Below are 17,382 nucleotides of genomic sequence, written 5' to 3'. Positions count from 1 at the left end.
TATAGTACCTCAGTAAACTTTCCAAGACTCTGTTCAGCTCCGAACACAAACTGTAACGGTACATGTTCAGCTTTACATGTGGGTTTATCAGTAGAGGCCTGGACATGGGCAGCCACCATTTCTAATGTAGATGCATTAATAGGCGTCATCAATCGTTTGGCTGAAGCTATCTCGTCTTTCAACAACCATTTTATCTGGGAAATAAATGAAAAATATTGAAATATTTTGTCAGTTACATTTCATAAATTTTGCAAATTAATGCTTCATGGCATTTACAGTTGAAATGATGTTGGTTTGGTGTTTCACTCGATGACATTTTATTTTACACACACTTGAAGACAACTTATATTGCAAAAGAAACAATTACTGTACATAGGTTCCATGCACAGTGGGGGATGTAGAAGTAGTCAAGTTGATATGTTGATTATCAGTTAGGAAATAAACAATTGAAGCCAGTAAAATCATCAAGTCCATGTGTAATGTTCTCATCAGAAGCTTGTTTTGACTGCACTGTGAAAGAATAGCAATGCTTATCAGTGTTCAATGTGATTGGGCAAAGGATCCTGCTGTGTTTATTGTGTCTCTGTTATTGTTAGTCTAGAGTTGAAATATGTCTATCTTTGTGTCAAAAACGTAATGTCCTATGAATGAAATGCCAAATCAACATCATTTCTACTGTTTTTTGAAAACCCTATAATATATGACAGAGTGAGACTAGTGGTGACAAATCTTCTTGGGTTTGCATTCAACCAACTATAGGTTTGGAAATCAAGTGAGATAATGAAGGCAATGACATATACTGTGTTATTTTGCTGGCTACAGGACCATATTAAGAACCATATTTTTGTGGTAACTTTGTAATGTTTGGAATGATAATAAAAAAAAACCAAATTACACTGTGGCAACTGACAACATACTTGTACAAGCTATGCTTGAAAAATAGATTGTATGCCATGTATGGTGTCTATGTCAAAGGTTATAAAGGTTAAAGGTTAAAGGGTCGTCTTACCTGTTCCTCAGCCTGTGTTATGACTTCTTTCTGTATGTCAGGTAGGGTGCTTAGAGGGTCAACTGTCAACTCAGTTGGGAAATTACTGAAAGCAAATGAGAACACAAAAAACCATCACAATTAATTTGTAAATTGATAACTTAAAAGCTCTACCATGATGACAACTTGAATACAATGGTGACAGCTAATATTGCTGAAAGGTTCACTTTATCATCAATGATATTGAAAGTTAACTAAGCCCCATGACATCCCAGTGGAGTCTGGTATAGATACTTTCTCTATGCCCTTTAACTTTAATTCTCAGAAGAGTCTGATCATGATATTGATAGTTTACTGAGCTCCTTAACTTACCAAGCAGAGTCTGATGTTGACAGTTCACTGGACCACTTAACTTACCCTACAGAGTTTGGTAGTGATAGTTCACTGTACCCCTTAACTTACCCTGCAGAGTCTGGTAGTGATAGTTCACAGTGCCCCTTAACTTACCAAGCAGAGTCTGACATCGACAGTTTGCTGTGCCCCTTAACTTACCCTGCAGAGTCTGGTAGTGATAGTTCACTGTGTACAGACAGTCCCATGAAATCTGTATCTGGTGGGGAGCCTACTGGTGAACTCATACTTCCTGTTGATGTGGTTCTTTCACGTTTGACAGGTCTCAAACTACTCATTGACATGTCTAAGTCAGGTGGTAGTGTCAGACAGATTATATCTAGTGTGATGTTTAAATCTGAGAGGTCAATGTCAACATCAGGGTCATCAAAACAGTCAATAATTCCACCTGTAATATGAAGAGAAAGAAACTTACAGTTATTTGGGTCAATGTCAACATTACAGTCATCAAAACAGTCCATCAATAATTCTATCTGTACAAGAAGAGAAGAAACAACATTTTTGTGTCCTACTTGCAATATATGTATTTGTTAACAGATACTTACCAAGCCATGTAGGTAGACACCATAAATACACTTACCAAGACATGTGGGTAGAGACACCCTACACACACTTACCAAGACATGTGGGTAGAGACACCCTACATACAGTTACCAAGATGTGGTTAGAGACACCATATATACACTTACCAAGACATGTAGGTAGACACCATAAATACACTTACCAAGACATGTGGGTAGACTCCATAAATACACTTACCAAGACATGTGGGTAGAGACACCCTACATACAGTTACCAAGATGTGGTTAGAGACACCATAAATACACTTACCAAGACATGTGGGTAGACACCATAAATACACTTACCAAGACATGTGGTTAGAGACACCATAAATACACTTACCAAGACATGTGGGTAGACTCCATAAATACACTTACCAAGACATGTGGGTAGACTCCATAAATACACTTACCAAGCCATGTAGGTAGACTCCATAAATACACTTACCAAGACATGTAGGTAGTGACACCATAAATACACTTACCAAGACATGTGGGTAGAGACACCATAAATACACTTACCAAGACATGTGGGTAGAGACACCATAAATATACTTACCAAGACATGTAGGTAGAGACACCATAAATACACTTACCAAGACATGTGGGTAGAGACACCATAAATACACTTACCAAGACATGTGGGTAGAGACACCATAAATACACTTACCAAGACATGTTGGTAGAGACACCATAAATACACTTACCAAGACATGTAGGTAGAGACACCATAAATACACTTACCAAGACATGTGGGTAGAGACACCATAAATACACTTACCAAGACATGTGGGTAGAGACACCATAAATACACTTACCAAGACATGTGGGTAGAGACACCATAAATATACTTACCAAGACATGTGGGTAGAGACACCACAGATTTACTCTTCCCCTTCCTGACTGAACATGTCAAGCAAACAAAGAGTGGTGGCATTCCTCCAATCATACTACCAGCTACTGATTCCATGGAGCTCCCTAGTTCACTGTCTATCTCGTTATCGACATCATCAGTGTAGATGTCAAGATATTCACTATCACTAGTGAAATCAGACCCCCTATCATCACCACTTCTGGTGTAATCAGACCCCCTCTCATCAGCACTTCTGGGTGTCATCTGATCTGGTTTAGACTCTTCATGTATAAACTCAATGTGAGAGTCACTAGGAACACTGTGTACTTTTGGAATTGAAGGAACTGTTGTGTGTAAAATATTGAAAAAGATATTTGAATGTTTAAGGAAGTCTAGAACATGCAAATCAAAATGTCAGTTTCTCTCCGGGTCTCCATAGAAACCAAACCCGCATGTGGGAACCTTAGTGTTGTGTTAGTGTTTCTGTTGAATATTCATGATATGAAGGCACCCAGGTGTCACAGGTGAAAGGATTACTCATGACAATTACATTTAACTATGTTAAACTTTGTCTTCTTAAAGTAATGTTACAATTCCTTATCATAAACTGTTTGTTTTGTCTCTGAAGAAAATGGCATCCTTTGACATGCAGACATGGTCTGTATTGTAATAACTTGTTGTATGGTTGTGTGTTTTAAACTTGAAATTCTTAGTATAAATCTGTACACTCTGAAGTTCCTAGCTTTCCTCTTTAATTGGTGATCACCATGATGTTATTACATTAAACAAAATGCACACAACATTAAACAGCCAGTTTGTAGCACAACTATTACAGAGGTTTGTAGGGGTCCCGAAAATGACAAATTGAGCATACAAGTGCTCGATGAACACTTTGTGGAAAATGGGACCCTTACATACCAGATTTTACAGCCTTGCACACTCTTGAGGCTACACACACTTAAATTGATATTTAAGCAGAGCACAGAAATTCAATGGTCATTGACAGATGTTATATTTCATGCAGTGGTTTGTTCCAAGTAAAAAAACACATATCTTACCAAGGTCTTTGTCCACTGAGGATCTAAGTGTTCTGTCTGTCATTGTAATGACATCTTTAGTGAAATCGGATGTACTAGAATCCAATACAGTGTCACTGAAAACTCCATCCTCTAACTCTCCCTCATCATCCTGTTGTCATGGAAACAAACAATGTAAATGCTATAACACAATTACAGAAGATGAGCATTTCATGTGATAAAGGAGACTGAGAGACATTCCTTTAAGTATAACAGTGTTAACACACTTCTAATCACTTCTAATACTTTTTTAACAGTTGTCAATTCACTGTCTAGGATCGTTCATGTCAACTAATTTCACTTTCCAAAAGTATTTTTTGTATTTAGCATTTCATCAACTGACTATTAAACATATTATTCAAGTGATAGAAATATTATGTAATCATGCAATGGAAATGTTTATGGCTGATCATTACATTTCATGTTCCAAGAATTTGCAGATATCACTTGTGCTTTTCAAGGACTATTGTGGAGGTGTGAGAAGTGAATTGTTACTGCCACTTGGGGGATAAAATGAAAATAACTGCACGTTGGATGGCTAAAAAACATTACTACCACTACTGTCATTTTGGGGCTAAAATAAAAAAACAAGTTCCTGCCACTATTTCCAGTTTTGGGGCTAAAACAAAACAAGTTCCTCCCACTATTTCAGTTTGGGGACTAAAATTGTTACTTACAGAAAGACTATTTTCTTTATTTGGTGGATCATAGAAGTAGAAGTCTGGATTGGAAGGAACAGGTTTGAAATACTGTCCCCAGATTTCATTAAACTTCTTTCTTATAAAATCATGTAGTCCTTCTGATGCCTCACATATCTTGGATGTCTTCAGAGATGATAGTGGAAACGTACACATAGGTTTGGTGCTAGATTGACCAATCATTGCAAGGTCTGGTGTGAATGGGATTTCTTCCTCATTACTGTAAACAGATGTACAAACCAATCACAGGTTAAAGAGAAAGGTACAGAACCAATCAGATTGTGTGACTGATGCATTAGCCAATCAACTTGAGAAATAACAATTGAGAGAGTTCTGTTTTATATAAATACAAATTTAAAAACCATATAATAATCATACACATTGACTCAATTTGACTTGCTTCATTTGCAAAATCACAAGTTGTCAACACAGTTTCAAAACTAGGCAACATCTTAATCCCTTCCCAAAACTTAACTGGTGGCTACACTCTTACTACTCAAATATAGGCATTACCTGGTGGCCACACTCTTACTATCTGTAGAGTCTTCTTCTATTTTACCAGCCAGTCTTGTTGTTCTCTGTAAACTCTCCATGGCGTGTTCTTGTATGTTTACCTATATAAGTATAAATGAGAGTTTGAACTGATTCTTAAAAAAAAAAACTTTGGGAAGATGGAATGTTGTAAATTGAGTTATGAACTTGGACTGTATGCCAATCTCTTTTAACATTGCTTAATAAGTTGATATTTTTATCAGGTAACATAGATTTACTATTATATGGCGACACATGTGTTTTGGTCATGTATCAAGTATCACTGTGATGTAAAATTGTTAAACTGATGACCGTTTCAAAGTTGTTTTAGTTTGTTCACAGACTAACATTGTGCTGGTGTAAGCATTAACTGCATTAGTTTCAGTTACCCAGACTCTCGCCACTGGGGGCTCAACCTACGAGACCACTTCAAGTGAGCGTCTGGGGAAACCACATTTCCACTACCCCACGCAGGAAGTAGCTTCTGGAGTAGCGCATACTGGGGAACACTTTGCGTCCAACATTGCAGGCTAAATGATTTTTAGGTACTTTCACAACAAGTTATCACTTCTCAAGTGAGTGATCCAGTTTGATTACAACAAACAGGCCTCATAAGCCCATATGTTCTGACTTGGAAGAAATGTACTGTGTGACTTCCAGCGAGGGGGTAGTTGAAACATGGTTTCCACAGGCTCTTGTCTGGGTTGTCTCGTATACAGAGCCCCCAGTGGTGAGAGTCTGGGTAACCGAGACTATATGTATAACTGTATTGGTTATGAACACATGCTGGTGAGGGCTTAGTGCCAGCTCAGTGTTAAAACTACATTGACCCTCTGTTAATACATTGAGCTAGCCTGATTCTAGCCAGTGAGAAAGCCTTTCTTGAACTGTAGGGGTTCATCTACGATGTCTTACCTTTTCACTGAAATCAGTCACATGTCCACACACAGCTTGTAGATAGTCAGTAATATCAATTTCTAAGAGTGCCTCTTCACACACTTTGTCTACAGCTAATTCTACATCCAGACAGTCCACATGTCGTGACACACACAAACTCTTGTACAACCCGGTTACAAAGCAACGATAGAACCCATCAGACAGTGTGTTACACAATACGGCTAATGCTTGATTCTGCGTCACTAGATTGGATGACGGTCTCCTATCACTGTAATGTTTCCCAGATCCTCCACTCTGTCTTCTCTCTTTCCTTGGCCTGCCAGGCTCCTTTCCGTCATACTCGTACCTTCCATCATCATCATCACCATCATCATCGGAATCTTCCGCGGTTTCAAAAGGCACGAATCTGAGATCCTGGAAGACATCATCATGTACGTTTCTCCTGTTTGTGTCTTTCTTAATCAGCTGATCTGTGAGTGATGAGTAGGAGCAGTCGTAGACATAAATAGGTAATGATAGACCACTGGTAGTACAACTACTGTTATCAGTACCTTGGCTGATTCGTCTGTTTGCTTCAACACTCCATGACCTCCTAAAGGAAGGTTTTGCATCAGCATCAGTTGATTTATCAGTAGTACCTGACTGTCTTCGCCACCTTGGTTCTCTTGGCGATCGTCCAACTTTACTCTCTCTTTCCATCTCCCTAAGCCCATCAGGTTCATCATCGTCTTTTAGTTCCACCTTCTTCCCAGAATCCTTCTTACTTTCCACATTCTCTTTTGCCTGCAGTCCTGCATCTACCTTCTCTCCCTCCTCGTGTCTCTTAGGCAACTGTTCCTGGTCCTTTTTCTTCATCAGTTTCTTTAAGTCCTCATAACTTGCTGGCATTATAGTGAATTGCATTTTGTTATGCGAGTGTTCCACAGTCTTAACAAAACATGACCATCTGGGTACCGACGAATCATCTTTGAGCTGTTTTCTGACATCTTCCAATCGCTGCGAAGTATCTTTAGCAGAACTGGTAGTTTGCTGGGAGTCTGACCAATCACCGGTTCTCTCTGATCCCGGCAGCAAGAATGGCTGATTTCTACTGCTGTTGAGAGAAGTATCTTTCAAAGTGTCTTGTCGTGGTTTCTTCGAGGTCTTCTCATCCGATTTGTCCGGGATCTCAAAGACAGGTTTCACACCTTGTCTATCCCTCTGTAGGACTAGTCTAGGAAACTCACTGCATTCATGATCAGAGAGTGTAACTTCTCTGTTATTCATATCTTCTAGCTGTTCATGTAGGAGTTGAAATAGAATCTCATTGGCACTCTCTTGGTAAGTTTCAGATTTGTCTGTTCCTGTATCCCCTTCAGGTGGTACTTGTTCAGCTACAACAGAAAGTTACATAACTGAGTTGTGTCATGATGGGAGAATGGTTAGAGTGGCTAGCTTGGAATCTGCAGGTTGCAGGTTCGAGCCCTGTTGCTGCTGTTTGATTCTGAGTGAATAAAGTTCTTGGGCAAGATTTGAATCAAGACTGTGTCTCAGTCAACCCAGCTGTATAATTGGGGACCTGATAGGATATGAGTTGCAACGTGTATGCTTTAATCCTATGCACTTATAGAGGCTGCAATGGATTGTATGCTCTCAAGGGAGCTGAGGAAGTACAGGGCCGTCGTGTCACTATAGATCCATGTCAGAGGTAATACGTGTAATTGTAAAGTACTTGGAGCACAAAGTGGGAAAGTGCTATATAAAAACCCAAAATTATTATAATCATTTTACTATTACTACAACTATAAAACCTTTGAGACTATTTCTCATCTCCAACAATGTAAGATAATAATACACATCAGAGTAGACAACAAACTTACCTTCTGAAAATGTTGAAAACAATAACTCAACTTGCTGACATTTTGGCAAGAGTTTAGTGACAGAGAAATCAAAGGGTACTTTATGTATTGTAGTTTCTTTACACTCTAACACTTCCTGGTTGGACTGTTTGAAACTAGGTGTGGATGGTGAACTGACAACTGGTGATGACACAGCTACGTTATGACACATCAGACGTAAATGTTCAAATGTGAGTAGAGTTGTCATCACTTCCTGGTCTATAGGGAATACCTGTCATGAAATCAAAGTAATCGTATGAGAATTAGAAATTTTACCGCGATGCACACAATATATAAATTGAGAGCTTTCAAATGCAAATTAAATGTTCACTTTATGAATGGTCTGACCTATACATATATTGGCAGGGATATCAATGTTGACACGAGTTTGTTTCTTTAATGTCATGTGATGGTCATGACTAACAAAATACAAAGGATACAACCCACTCCTAACATCTACTTCAGGTAGATGGCGGAACCATTTTATGTCATTTTTAATGCAGACACATACTAGAACCTTGCTGAAAGTGTCCTGACTTTAATAAGACAGTTATGTGAGGTTTCTTGAAATTTCCTTGATTTATAACAGTTACCGTTACCGGGTATGTGAGGTTGTTTGAAATCGTCTTGAACTTGCCCCCAAAGATAAGCATGCATGACCATTTACCATCCTATGTGAAAACTGATATTCACTGAATAAAAACTTAATTTCATCAATCAACAGTGCGATTAAATATCAGAGTCCACCAATATTTCGTCGACTAACAGCCATTTTCATCTGGGAATGAGGCAATGAACTTAGAAAAAAGGTCATGACCTCAAGCCTAAGGTCTTGTCAAAGTTAGAACCGGTTCCCCCGGCTCTCCTCCTATAGCAATGGTAGGTATACAACTGGTAGAGTGGATCCATCATTCCTGTATAGTGTTCCTCCTCTGATATTTCATTGCACTGTAAATTGATGAAATTAAGTTTTATTGAGAATTCTACACAGTGAATGAAACTATTTTTGTACATGATAGTCACTGGTTGGTTCTATGACAAAACTTACAGCCTGGGCCACTTGTTTAAAGCTGAGATTCTCCAAGTAATTTCTTTCTTCAGGAGAGTTGAAGACAATACCACTTTGAGGTTCAATCCAACATTCTGTTACCATCTGTAATTCACCATCAGCCTCTGGAGTGTCAAATTCTGGATCTACCTCGTCTGCTGTAAAACTGTAAAGGTTTTAAAGATAGGGGTTAATCAGTAACATTAATCTTTTCTAAAACTGAATGTTAATATCAGGGAAATTATAAACATCTGATTTCACAATTCACCTTACATTAAAAAAAGGTGACTGAAGGTAAGTGAACACAAACATAACAAACAAAGACTATCTAACTTGTCTGTCCATCTGTCTGTCTGTGTCTCTTCCCTCTTTATGTCTGTCTGTCTGTCTGTCTGCCTATTAGTGCCTAGCCTTCTCTCTCAATCTCTGACTGACTGACTGACTGACCGACCGACTGACTGACTGACCGATTGATTGATTGACTGACTGTCTGTAATTGATTTTCTAAATGGTATTTTTACAGACACCAAGGAAGAAGTGTGAATCAAATATGAAAATATCTGCAGATAACATTCTTTAATTCATCCAAAATAACTGTTTTAATTAGGAAGTGCTCCTTTTTGAAAACAGTTACAAGGTGACAAAAACAAGAAGAGTACCTACCTATCTCTTAAAGTAGTTGTGTGTGGAGGAAAGAGAATGTATTGCATCACACAAACGTACACTTCATCATCATCATAACCACCACCACCACCACTACCAATGTTATCATCACAGCTAGCATCTGACTCTGTCAACTGGTTGTCTTCTGTGTCTGTGTCATTTGCTTTACCTGCTATCTTGGACTGGCAAGGGACCTGTAGTGTCAGTTGTATGGGTGTAATGCATAGATGAAGGGTTATATAAGGTGAAGGACATTCTGAGTAAAGGGGCTCAGTCCAGAAATGAACATTTTTCTGTGTCACTTTTCTTTAAAATATGAATTAAAGGGAAAGCCTTCCATAGCGAATTTTACTATGTTTAAGAAAAACTTGGATGTTGAACAAGATGAAATGCATCGTTTAAATTCACTTATCAGTCTGGAGTTGGCATCAATTAGAATTTGGTCCGAAGTGGTATATGGGCCTTGATCTGTAAAAACATGTTGCTGACGGTGTCTCTTGTTATTATGATTGTATATGTAGATTTCTTACTTGTCTGTGCTAGTAGACAGAAAAAATAATCTTCGTGTAAACAAAAATAACAGAGAAAAACATTATAATCTAGACTGTCTGCCCCTTTAAACAGTGACTGTGGATTAATGGGTTGGGAACAATGTATCAAAACAGTTTCAGGTTGCAAAACATGTGCATTAAATAACCTCAACATGAATCATAGTTTTAAATTTATCATTTTTGGGTTTGATAAAAAAGATGTACCCAAATCAAGTAGAGTGAAGTAATAAAAATATAGGCATTGTTGGGTAAAACGGCATGTCTTGGCAAACCTGAACCTTATCAATTAATTATGCAAGGTCAAAGGCCACATTAGGAATATACCAATGGGAGGGCTTCACCATGGCACCAAGCTGTATCTATCTCTGACAACTTCCTGTATGATGAACATTTATACATACAGTGGCAAACATATTTATAAAAGAACCATGGACATGACATTGGCTTTCTCAAAGCTTGGAAACATGTTATTTTTTTAAAGGGTGGCATTCAGGTAAAATATAGCCAAGTTCCCATGGCACATTAACAGGTTCCTAAACTTTAGCAAAAAACACCGGAAACTGAAAATCAGAGCTAAGCAATGAGAGTGCCAAATGTACTGATGTCCATTCACTTCAGGGTTTGACCTCTAAACCGAAACAAAAAGCCAGCAATTGCAACTAAAAATATACTATGTAAAAAAAGATGGATATATCAATACATTACATTGTAGATATGGAAGTGAAAACATTCACCTCTCTTAATTTCTTATCTCCGTATAATTTATATCAAACCTAATATCCATCTTTTTTCCCAACCAAATGGTGATAATAACAATATGTGATAAATCTGAAGCACATTAAAACAACAGTGCTCCATCTTGTATGCATTCTGAACTTGCCGTAATAATCTAACAAGTATATTTTGGCTAATCATTCTGCCTTCTTTCTCCCTAGGTGGTATTTGTTTGTACACAACTAAGTACAAGTTAATCCTCTTTCTCCCTAGGTGGTATTTGTTTGTACACAACTAAGTACAAGTTAGTCCTCTATCTCCCTAGGTGGTATTTGTTTGTACACAACTAAGTACAAGTTAATCCTCTTTCTCCCTAGGTGGTATTTGTTTGTACACAACTAAGTACAAGTTAATCCTCTTTCTCCCTAGGGGGTATTTGTTTGTACACAACTAAGTACAAGTTAGTCCTCTTTCTCCCTAGGTGGTATTTGTTTGTACACAACTAAGTACATGTTGGTCCTCTTTCTCTCTAGGGGGTATTTGTTTGTACACAACTAAGTACAAGTTAATCCTCTTTCTCCCTAGGGGGTATTTTTGGTACACAACTAAATACAAGTTAATCCTAGTGGGTATTTGTTTGTACACAACTAAGTACAAGTTAAACTGTTACTGTACATGTACATGTCTATGGTTCAATGACCTAGACTTGTCATATAATCACAGGAGGGTTGGTGTGAACTACATGTACTTGTATTTCTGTCTACTCGTCACTGTTGTAATAACAACTGAAGAAGGCTGAGTGTGTTTGCTAAAATATACTAGGTAAATTAATGTACGCTTTGAGTTCAGAACCAATACAAAATATGATTCCAGAGCAAGGAAACATTTTTGGTTGAATAATGCGCTAATAACGTTGGTGCCATGCATGTAAAAAAAAAAGCTAAAGACTAACTAACAAATAACTACCAAGTTGTGAACGTAAACTCAACAGTAACTGTATAACATGTGAAATCATAGTTGGATATAAAATGGAAATGAATGATATTGAAAACTATTTTGAAATGCTAAGAACAAGGTAAAAACTATGAACGAGGTAAAAACTATGAAAACCAGGGTTGGGGACTATGAAATCTTACGCTGAAATTCCACAGGTCCTGTGTATTGGCAAAAAAAAATGGAAGAAGAGAATAAAATACATTTTGAGTACTTTTTCTGTTAAAGGAATGACTGAATACTCCACTTCATCAGACTTCAAAAAAGTAAAATACATCTCAACAGAAATGGCAGTTCTTTCAAGATTCCTGAAGTTCGCTGCAAGGTACCAACAGGAATTCAAATGTAGGCAGAATCTTTTAATTATCATAACGACAAGGTTTCGTTCAGTTTTTTGAATCCAGGGTTTCATTGGCAAAAGCTCACTTGGTTGTAAACAAAGTGGAACATCTATCTGTTTTTTTGGTAAGAACATATTACCATTGTCTTATTATTATCTCCAAATCTATTGTTAGATTGAAGAGGTGACATTTTATCATGTGTTTACATACATACATACCTTCATTTCAAGTTCAACAAGGAAAGATATAATCCCAGAATTACAATTGGCAAAGTTGAAACCTTCAGCTAGTCTGACTCTGTGGGAGACAAACACATACACACACAACAAGTATGGTTATTACAGTTTGTTATCACTGTGTTTTCTGCGATATCATCTTTTCAATGAATGCTGCCCTCTAGTGATGAAGTGATGCCATGATATGCTTGATGACAAACCAATTTCTGAGAATACTGCCCTCTACCTACAAAGTATGCAATTACATGTAAGAGGCAATGACAAATAAATAGAAGTTTCCAATGATCCTATCCTTCCGGTGATAAATAGGTAGGTAGGGAGGGAGGTAGGTAGGTAGGTAGATAGGTATAGATAGATGGCTAGCTACCATAGGCAGGTAGGGAAGGAAGGAGGGAGGGAGGGAGGGTGATAGACTTACTTGGTGATCGTGGATAATATCTTGGCTATACTCTGTGTAGATATCTTGATAGAGTTACCGGTATATGTAGACCATACCCATCTCTGGTGATACATATACTTAGACAATGTATTAAACATAGTTGAAGCAGTCCTGTTTGGCATCTTAGCAGTTGTTGCTATCTGACTGGATGACAGTGATACTGGTTGTTGGGCATACACTGTTGAAAAATCTACAGGTAATCTATCATATCTGAAATGAAAAACAATATTTATTAGAATTTGGCGTGAGTGAGACACATCATTATCTTATATGAGAAGCAACTGATGTACTTGTAGACCACATAGAGGAGACGGCTGAATAGTTTATACACAGACTGAGAGTGGAACAGGGTATGTAGTCGTCTGAGTTGTAATACAGCATAAGAAAGTAAGCTATGCAGGAAGAAACGACATTATGGATGCAATTGTTGCTTGTGTCTGTCTCTTGTAGAGTGGATTTATATACATTGTAATACAATTGTTGTATGTGTCTGTCTCCCACAGAGGGTGATTTATATACATAGTAATACAACTGTTGCATGTGTCTGTCTCTTGTAGAGTGGATTTATATACATTGTAATACAATTGTTGTATGTGTCTGTCTCCCACAGAGGGTGATTTATATACATGTACATTGTAATGCAATTGTTGCTTGTGTCTGTCTCTTGTAGAGGGTGATTTATATACATTGTAATACAATTGTTGTATGTGTCTGTCTCTTGTAGAGGGTGATTTATATACATTGTAATGCAATTGTTGCATGTGTCTGTCTCTTGTAGATGGTGATTTATATACATTGTAATACAATTGTTGTATGTGTCTGTCTCCCACAGAGGGTGATTTATATACATGTACATTGTAATGCAATTGTTGCTTGTGTCTGTCTCTTGTAGAGGGTGATTTATATACATTGTAATACAACTGTTGTATGTGTCTGTCTCTTGTAGAGTGTGATTTATATACATTGTAATACAACTGTTGCATGTGTCTGTCTCCTGTAGAGTGTGATTTATATACATTGTAATACAACTGTTGTATGTGTCTGTCTCTTGTAGAGGGTGATTTATATACATTGTAATACAACTGTTGCATGTGTCGGTCTCTTGTAGAGGGTGATTTATATACATTGTAATACAATTGTTGCATGTGTCTGTCTCTTGTAGAGTGTGATTGATATACATTGTAATACAATTGTTGTATGTGTCTGTTTCTTGTAGAGGGTGATTTATATACATTGTAATACAATTGTTGTATGTGTCTGTTTCTTGTAGAGGGTGATTTATATACATTGTAATACAATTGTTGCATGTGTCTGTCTCTTGCAGAGGGTGATTTATATACATTGTAATACAATTGTTGTATGTGTCTGTCTCTTGTAGAGTGGATTCATATACATTGTAATTGGTACCTTAACCTAGCAATATCATAATTTGGTAATGACAGTAGCGAATAACACTTTCTTTTACACATACATGGGTTTTTACATGTTGCTTAATTTTACAGGAGTTTCTAGAAGTTTTCAACTACCTTTTCAGTTTTCTTGAAAAGATTTCTTGCTCAGGAGTATTTAGTAGCTCTTTTCACTTATGAACATTAGTTTGACATTTTGCGACAGAAAGTTCTCAAATTTAGGCATTTTACTACTGCATCAATTACTTGGGTGACCAGATTCTTCTTTTTGGAAATATTTTACGAAAAAAAAATTTACAGTTGAAAGTAGCATATATCATGAAAGACGTAATGATCTCACCTGATGAGTATTTTCTCCACTGGTTTATGTAATGTTACAATACACTTCTTCTCTGATATACTTCTCTGTAAAGTTGGTCTGTTGGATGGTGTTACTATGGTAACATTCCTCTTGGGAGTCGCTTTACTGACGGCTATCTCTTTCTCTTGTTGAGTGGCAGTCTGTGGTAGTGTCAGTCTCAGTAATTTCTCCTTCAAAGCATTCACAATCTGATAGGAGAAATAGTATGGGAGTCAGTATATGTGTAGTCTTGTTTTGAGATATGTCTGATCAATTGCTCTTTATAGACTCCCCAACCACTGCCTTCAATGTGGACACTTTTGCCATATCACAGAGTTTACATCACACGTCCGCTACCTTTTTTTAAACTGCATTTTTAACATTACAAATGCATAGTGTTAATAATAATTAATTCATTGATAAAATAGAGTGACTCAATTCTGAAATATATTCCACGAAATTACGATTATGAACAATTCCATCAAAAGCTAGTGCAGTGTATATATATACAAAGTTAGTAGTTGGTATGTCAACCAGTGACCAGTGTTCCTTTACATATCTTCCAAAAAAATTGTTCTAGTGATTAGTGAAATTTGGCCGAACAGAAAAGGTAATATGCATATTTGTATTGTTTATGAACTAATCTGCCCTTAAGTATGATGTTTATAATTAATATTTGAATGCTATTATATAATAGTTTTATGTCAAAATCCAAAATGGCTCCCACTGAATGCAGCGCTACTTGGAAAGTTGGACTGGAAGTTGTGGAGGTTGACTTTTTTTTTACGGTAGTGCTGCATAGGAGCTTGCCCCCACTCCCATATACATGTAATTTATCTTAGGTCATGTGACTGTACACTGGATACCAAATAAACGTTATCAGGGTAAATGCTTCATGTGTATAGGAACATGTTGAAGTCAAACTTGAGAAGACTATTGTCATGTGACAGTTCATTACAAAATACACAAATGTACTAAAATGTTCACCATCTTATTCTCACCAAAGAGTTAATTTCAAAAACTTTCTGATTGGGATTAAGTGCCTTGCCTGGTTTCCTGATGTGTCCTCCTAGGAAAGCCAATCTTAGCTCATTTCTTTCATGTCCTGATAAGTACCCCCTAGGAAAGCCAATCTTACCTCGTTTCTTTCATGTGCTGGTGTACCCCCTAGGAAAGCCAATCTTACCTCATTTCTTTCATGTCCTGGTGTACCCCCTAGGAAAGCCAATCTTACCTCGTTTCTTTCATGTCCTGGTGTACCCCCTAGGAAAGCCAATCTTAGCACCATACAGGGAGGTTTAGAAGTCACTCTTAGAATGTAAAATGATGTAGGAGGACCATCCTTGTCACTAAAGGAGAATAATGTTGACAATGGCAGGGTAAGATAACCTGGTATCTTTATATAATACATTGTAAGGTAATCTCTCATTTGTTATTGCAATGGTCAATACCATGGTTGCTTAGGATTTCAACAATTTTTTCAATCATTTACACAAATTTGAATATAAGCACACAGACAGAGACAGACACATAGTATTACATACATACATGCATACATACATACATACATACATACATACATACATACATACATACATACATACAATACATACATACATACATACATAGAGACAGATAGACACAAACACATACATACAAACAGACATACAGACACATACATACATACATACTTACATACAGACAGACACAGACACACCCACAGACACAGACACAGACACATAGTATTACATACATACATATATACATACATACATACATACATACATACATAGAGACAGACAGACACAAACACATACATACATACACACATACATACATACAGACAGACAGACACATACATACATACATGCATACAAACAGACAGACACAAAGACACACCCACAGACACAGACACAGAAAGACACACAGACACATGTAAACGTTTTCCTTCAATGTAATAAACTTGTCAGTAACTATATTATATATAATGCTATAAAGTCATACGTCCTCACCTGAATAGTAACTTGACATAGGAATGGTTTTCCATCAATACAAATGTACTCCATTCTCTTAGAAGTGAGTTCAATTCACTCAGTGCTTTCCTACACATGATAGAATGGTATCTTCCACTCACATTGGGTAAATGTAAATGTTTAGGTAATGGTCTATGTGGAGGCAAAAAAGAAAAACATTACTGTTCTGATGAAATACTTTTTTGAGATACAGTGGCTGTAACTGAAACTATTGCTTTTAAGTTTTTTTTATTTTCAACTTGATGTTGTGGTAGAAAATAATAATAATACAATTGCAATTTCAATATAAATATTAAATAAATTTCATTAAGCTACGTATGTGGAGTCCACCCACGTGGAATATGTTTACAGTTACACATCGTTGGGGGGGGGGGGGTGGGGTGGGGGTGGGGTGGGGGTTTCCCGTAACTGCCCAAAAAGTCGACATTGTAAAAAAGAAAGGCCTGGGCGCTTGCCCGTGTGAGGGCGCTAACCCGCGGAGCTACGGTAAATGATGAAATTAGTATGTATGCCTTGTCAAATCAAACCTTATGAACATTATGCAAATTTACAATTTATTGATAAATAATTTATGAAGACATTATGTGCATTATTGAGGCTACACTGGAAAATACATTGTGTTGTTCAGTCCTATCAGGCTTCTAAACAATGTGAGTACTGGCTGATAGTATGGCATGAAATTATGAAAGTTGTATCTTATACACTATATTGAGTCTTGTGTATA

The 17,382-nt window shown here is 37.2% G+C and overlaps 1 protein-coding gene across 3 annotated transcripts in view; it reads right to left on the bottom strand.

Annotated features, from left to right (window-relative positions):
• The window catches only part of LOC144436100 (KICSTOR complex protein SZT2-like), a 99,669-nt gene that overhangs the window by 54,495 nt on the left and 27,792 nt on the right, over positions 1 to 17,382 (bottom strand). For all 3 annotated transcript variants that reach the window (XM_078124785.1, XM_078124787.1, XM_078124786.1), the window contains 16 exons: positions 16,638 to 16,790; positions 15,860 to 15,974; positions 14,626 to 14,834; positions 12,856 to 13,086; positions 12,420 to 12,498; positions 9,603 to 9,796; positions 8,940 to 9,105; positions 7,874 to 8,123; positions 6,033 to 7,387; positions 5,100 to 5,200; positions 4,566 to 4,806; positions 3,871 to 4,000; positions 2,815 to 3,156; positions 1,541 to 1,787; positions 1,010 to 1,094; positions 9 to 194 (listed from right to left, as the gene is read on the bottom strand). In XM_078124785.1, coding sequence (XP_077980911.1) covers positions 9 to 194; positions 1,010 to 1,094; positions 1,541 to 1,787; positions 2,815 to 3,156; positions 3,871 to 4,000; positions 4,566 to 4,806; positions 5,100 to 5,200; positions 6,033 to 7,387; positions 7,874 to 8,123; positions 8,940 to 9,105; positions 9,603 to 9,796; positions 12,420 to 12,498; positions 12,856 to 13,086; positions 14,626 to 14,834; positions 15,860 to 15,974; positions 16,638 to 16,790 — 4,084 coding nt within the window. The remainder of the gene's footprint in view (positions 1 to 8; positions 195 to 1,009; positions 1,095 to 1,540; positions 1,788 to 2,814; positions 3,157 to 3,870; positions 4,001 to 4,565; positions 4,807 to 5,099; positions 5,201 to 6,032; positions 7,388 to 7,873; positions 8,124 to 8,939; positions 9,106 to 9,602; positions 9,797 to 12,419; positions 12,499 to 12,855; positions 13,087 to 14,625; positions 14,835 to 15,859; positions 15,975 to 16,637; positions 16,791 to 17,382) is intronic.

Source organism: Glandiceps talaboti, chromosome 6, assembly GCF_964340395.1.
Source record: "Glandiceps talaboti chromosome 6, keGlaTala1.1, whole genome shotgun sequence".
Classification (NCBI taxonomy): domain Eukaryota; kingdom Metazoa; phylum Hemichordata; class Enteropneusta; family Spengelidae; genus Glandiceps; species Glandiceps talaboti.
Note: the sequence above shows the minus strand (reverse complement) of the source record. Positions and strands in the feature narration are given on the sequence as shown.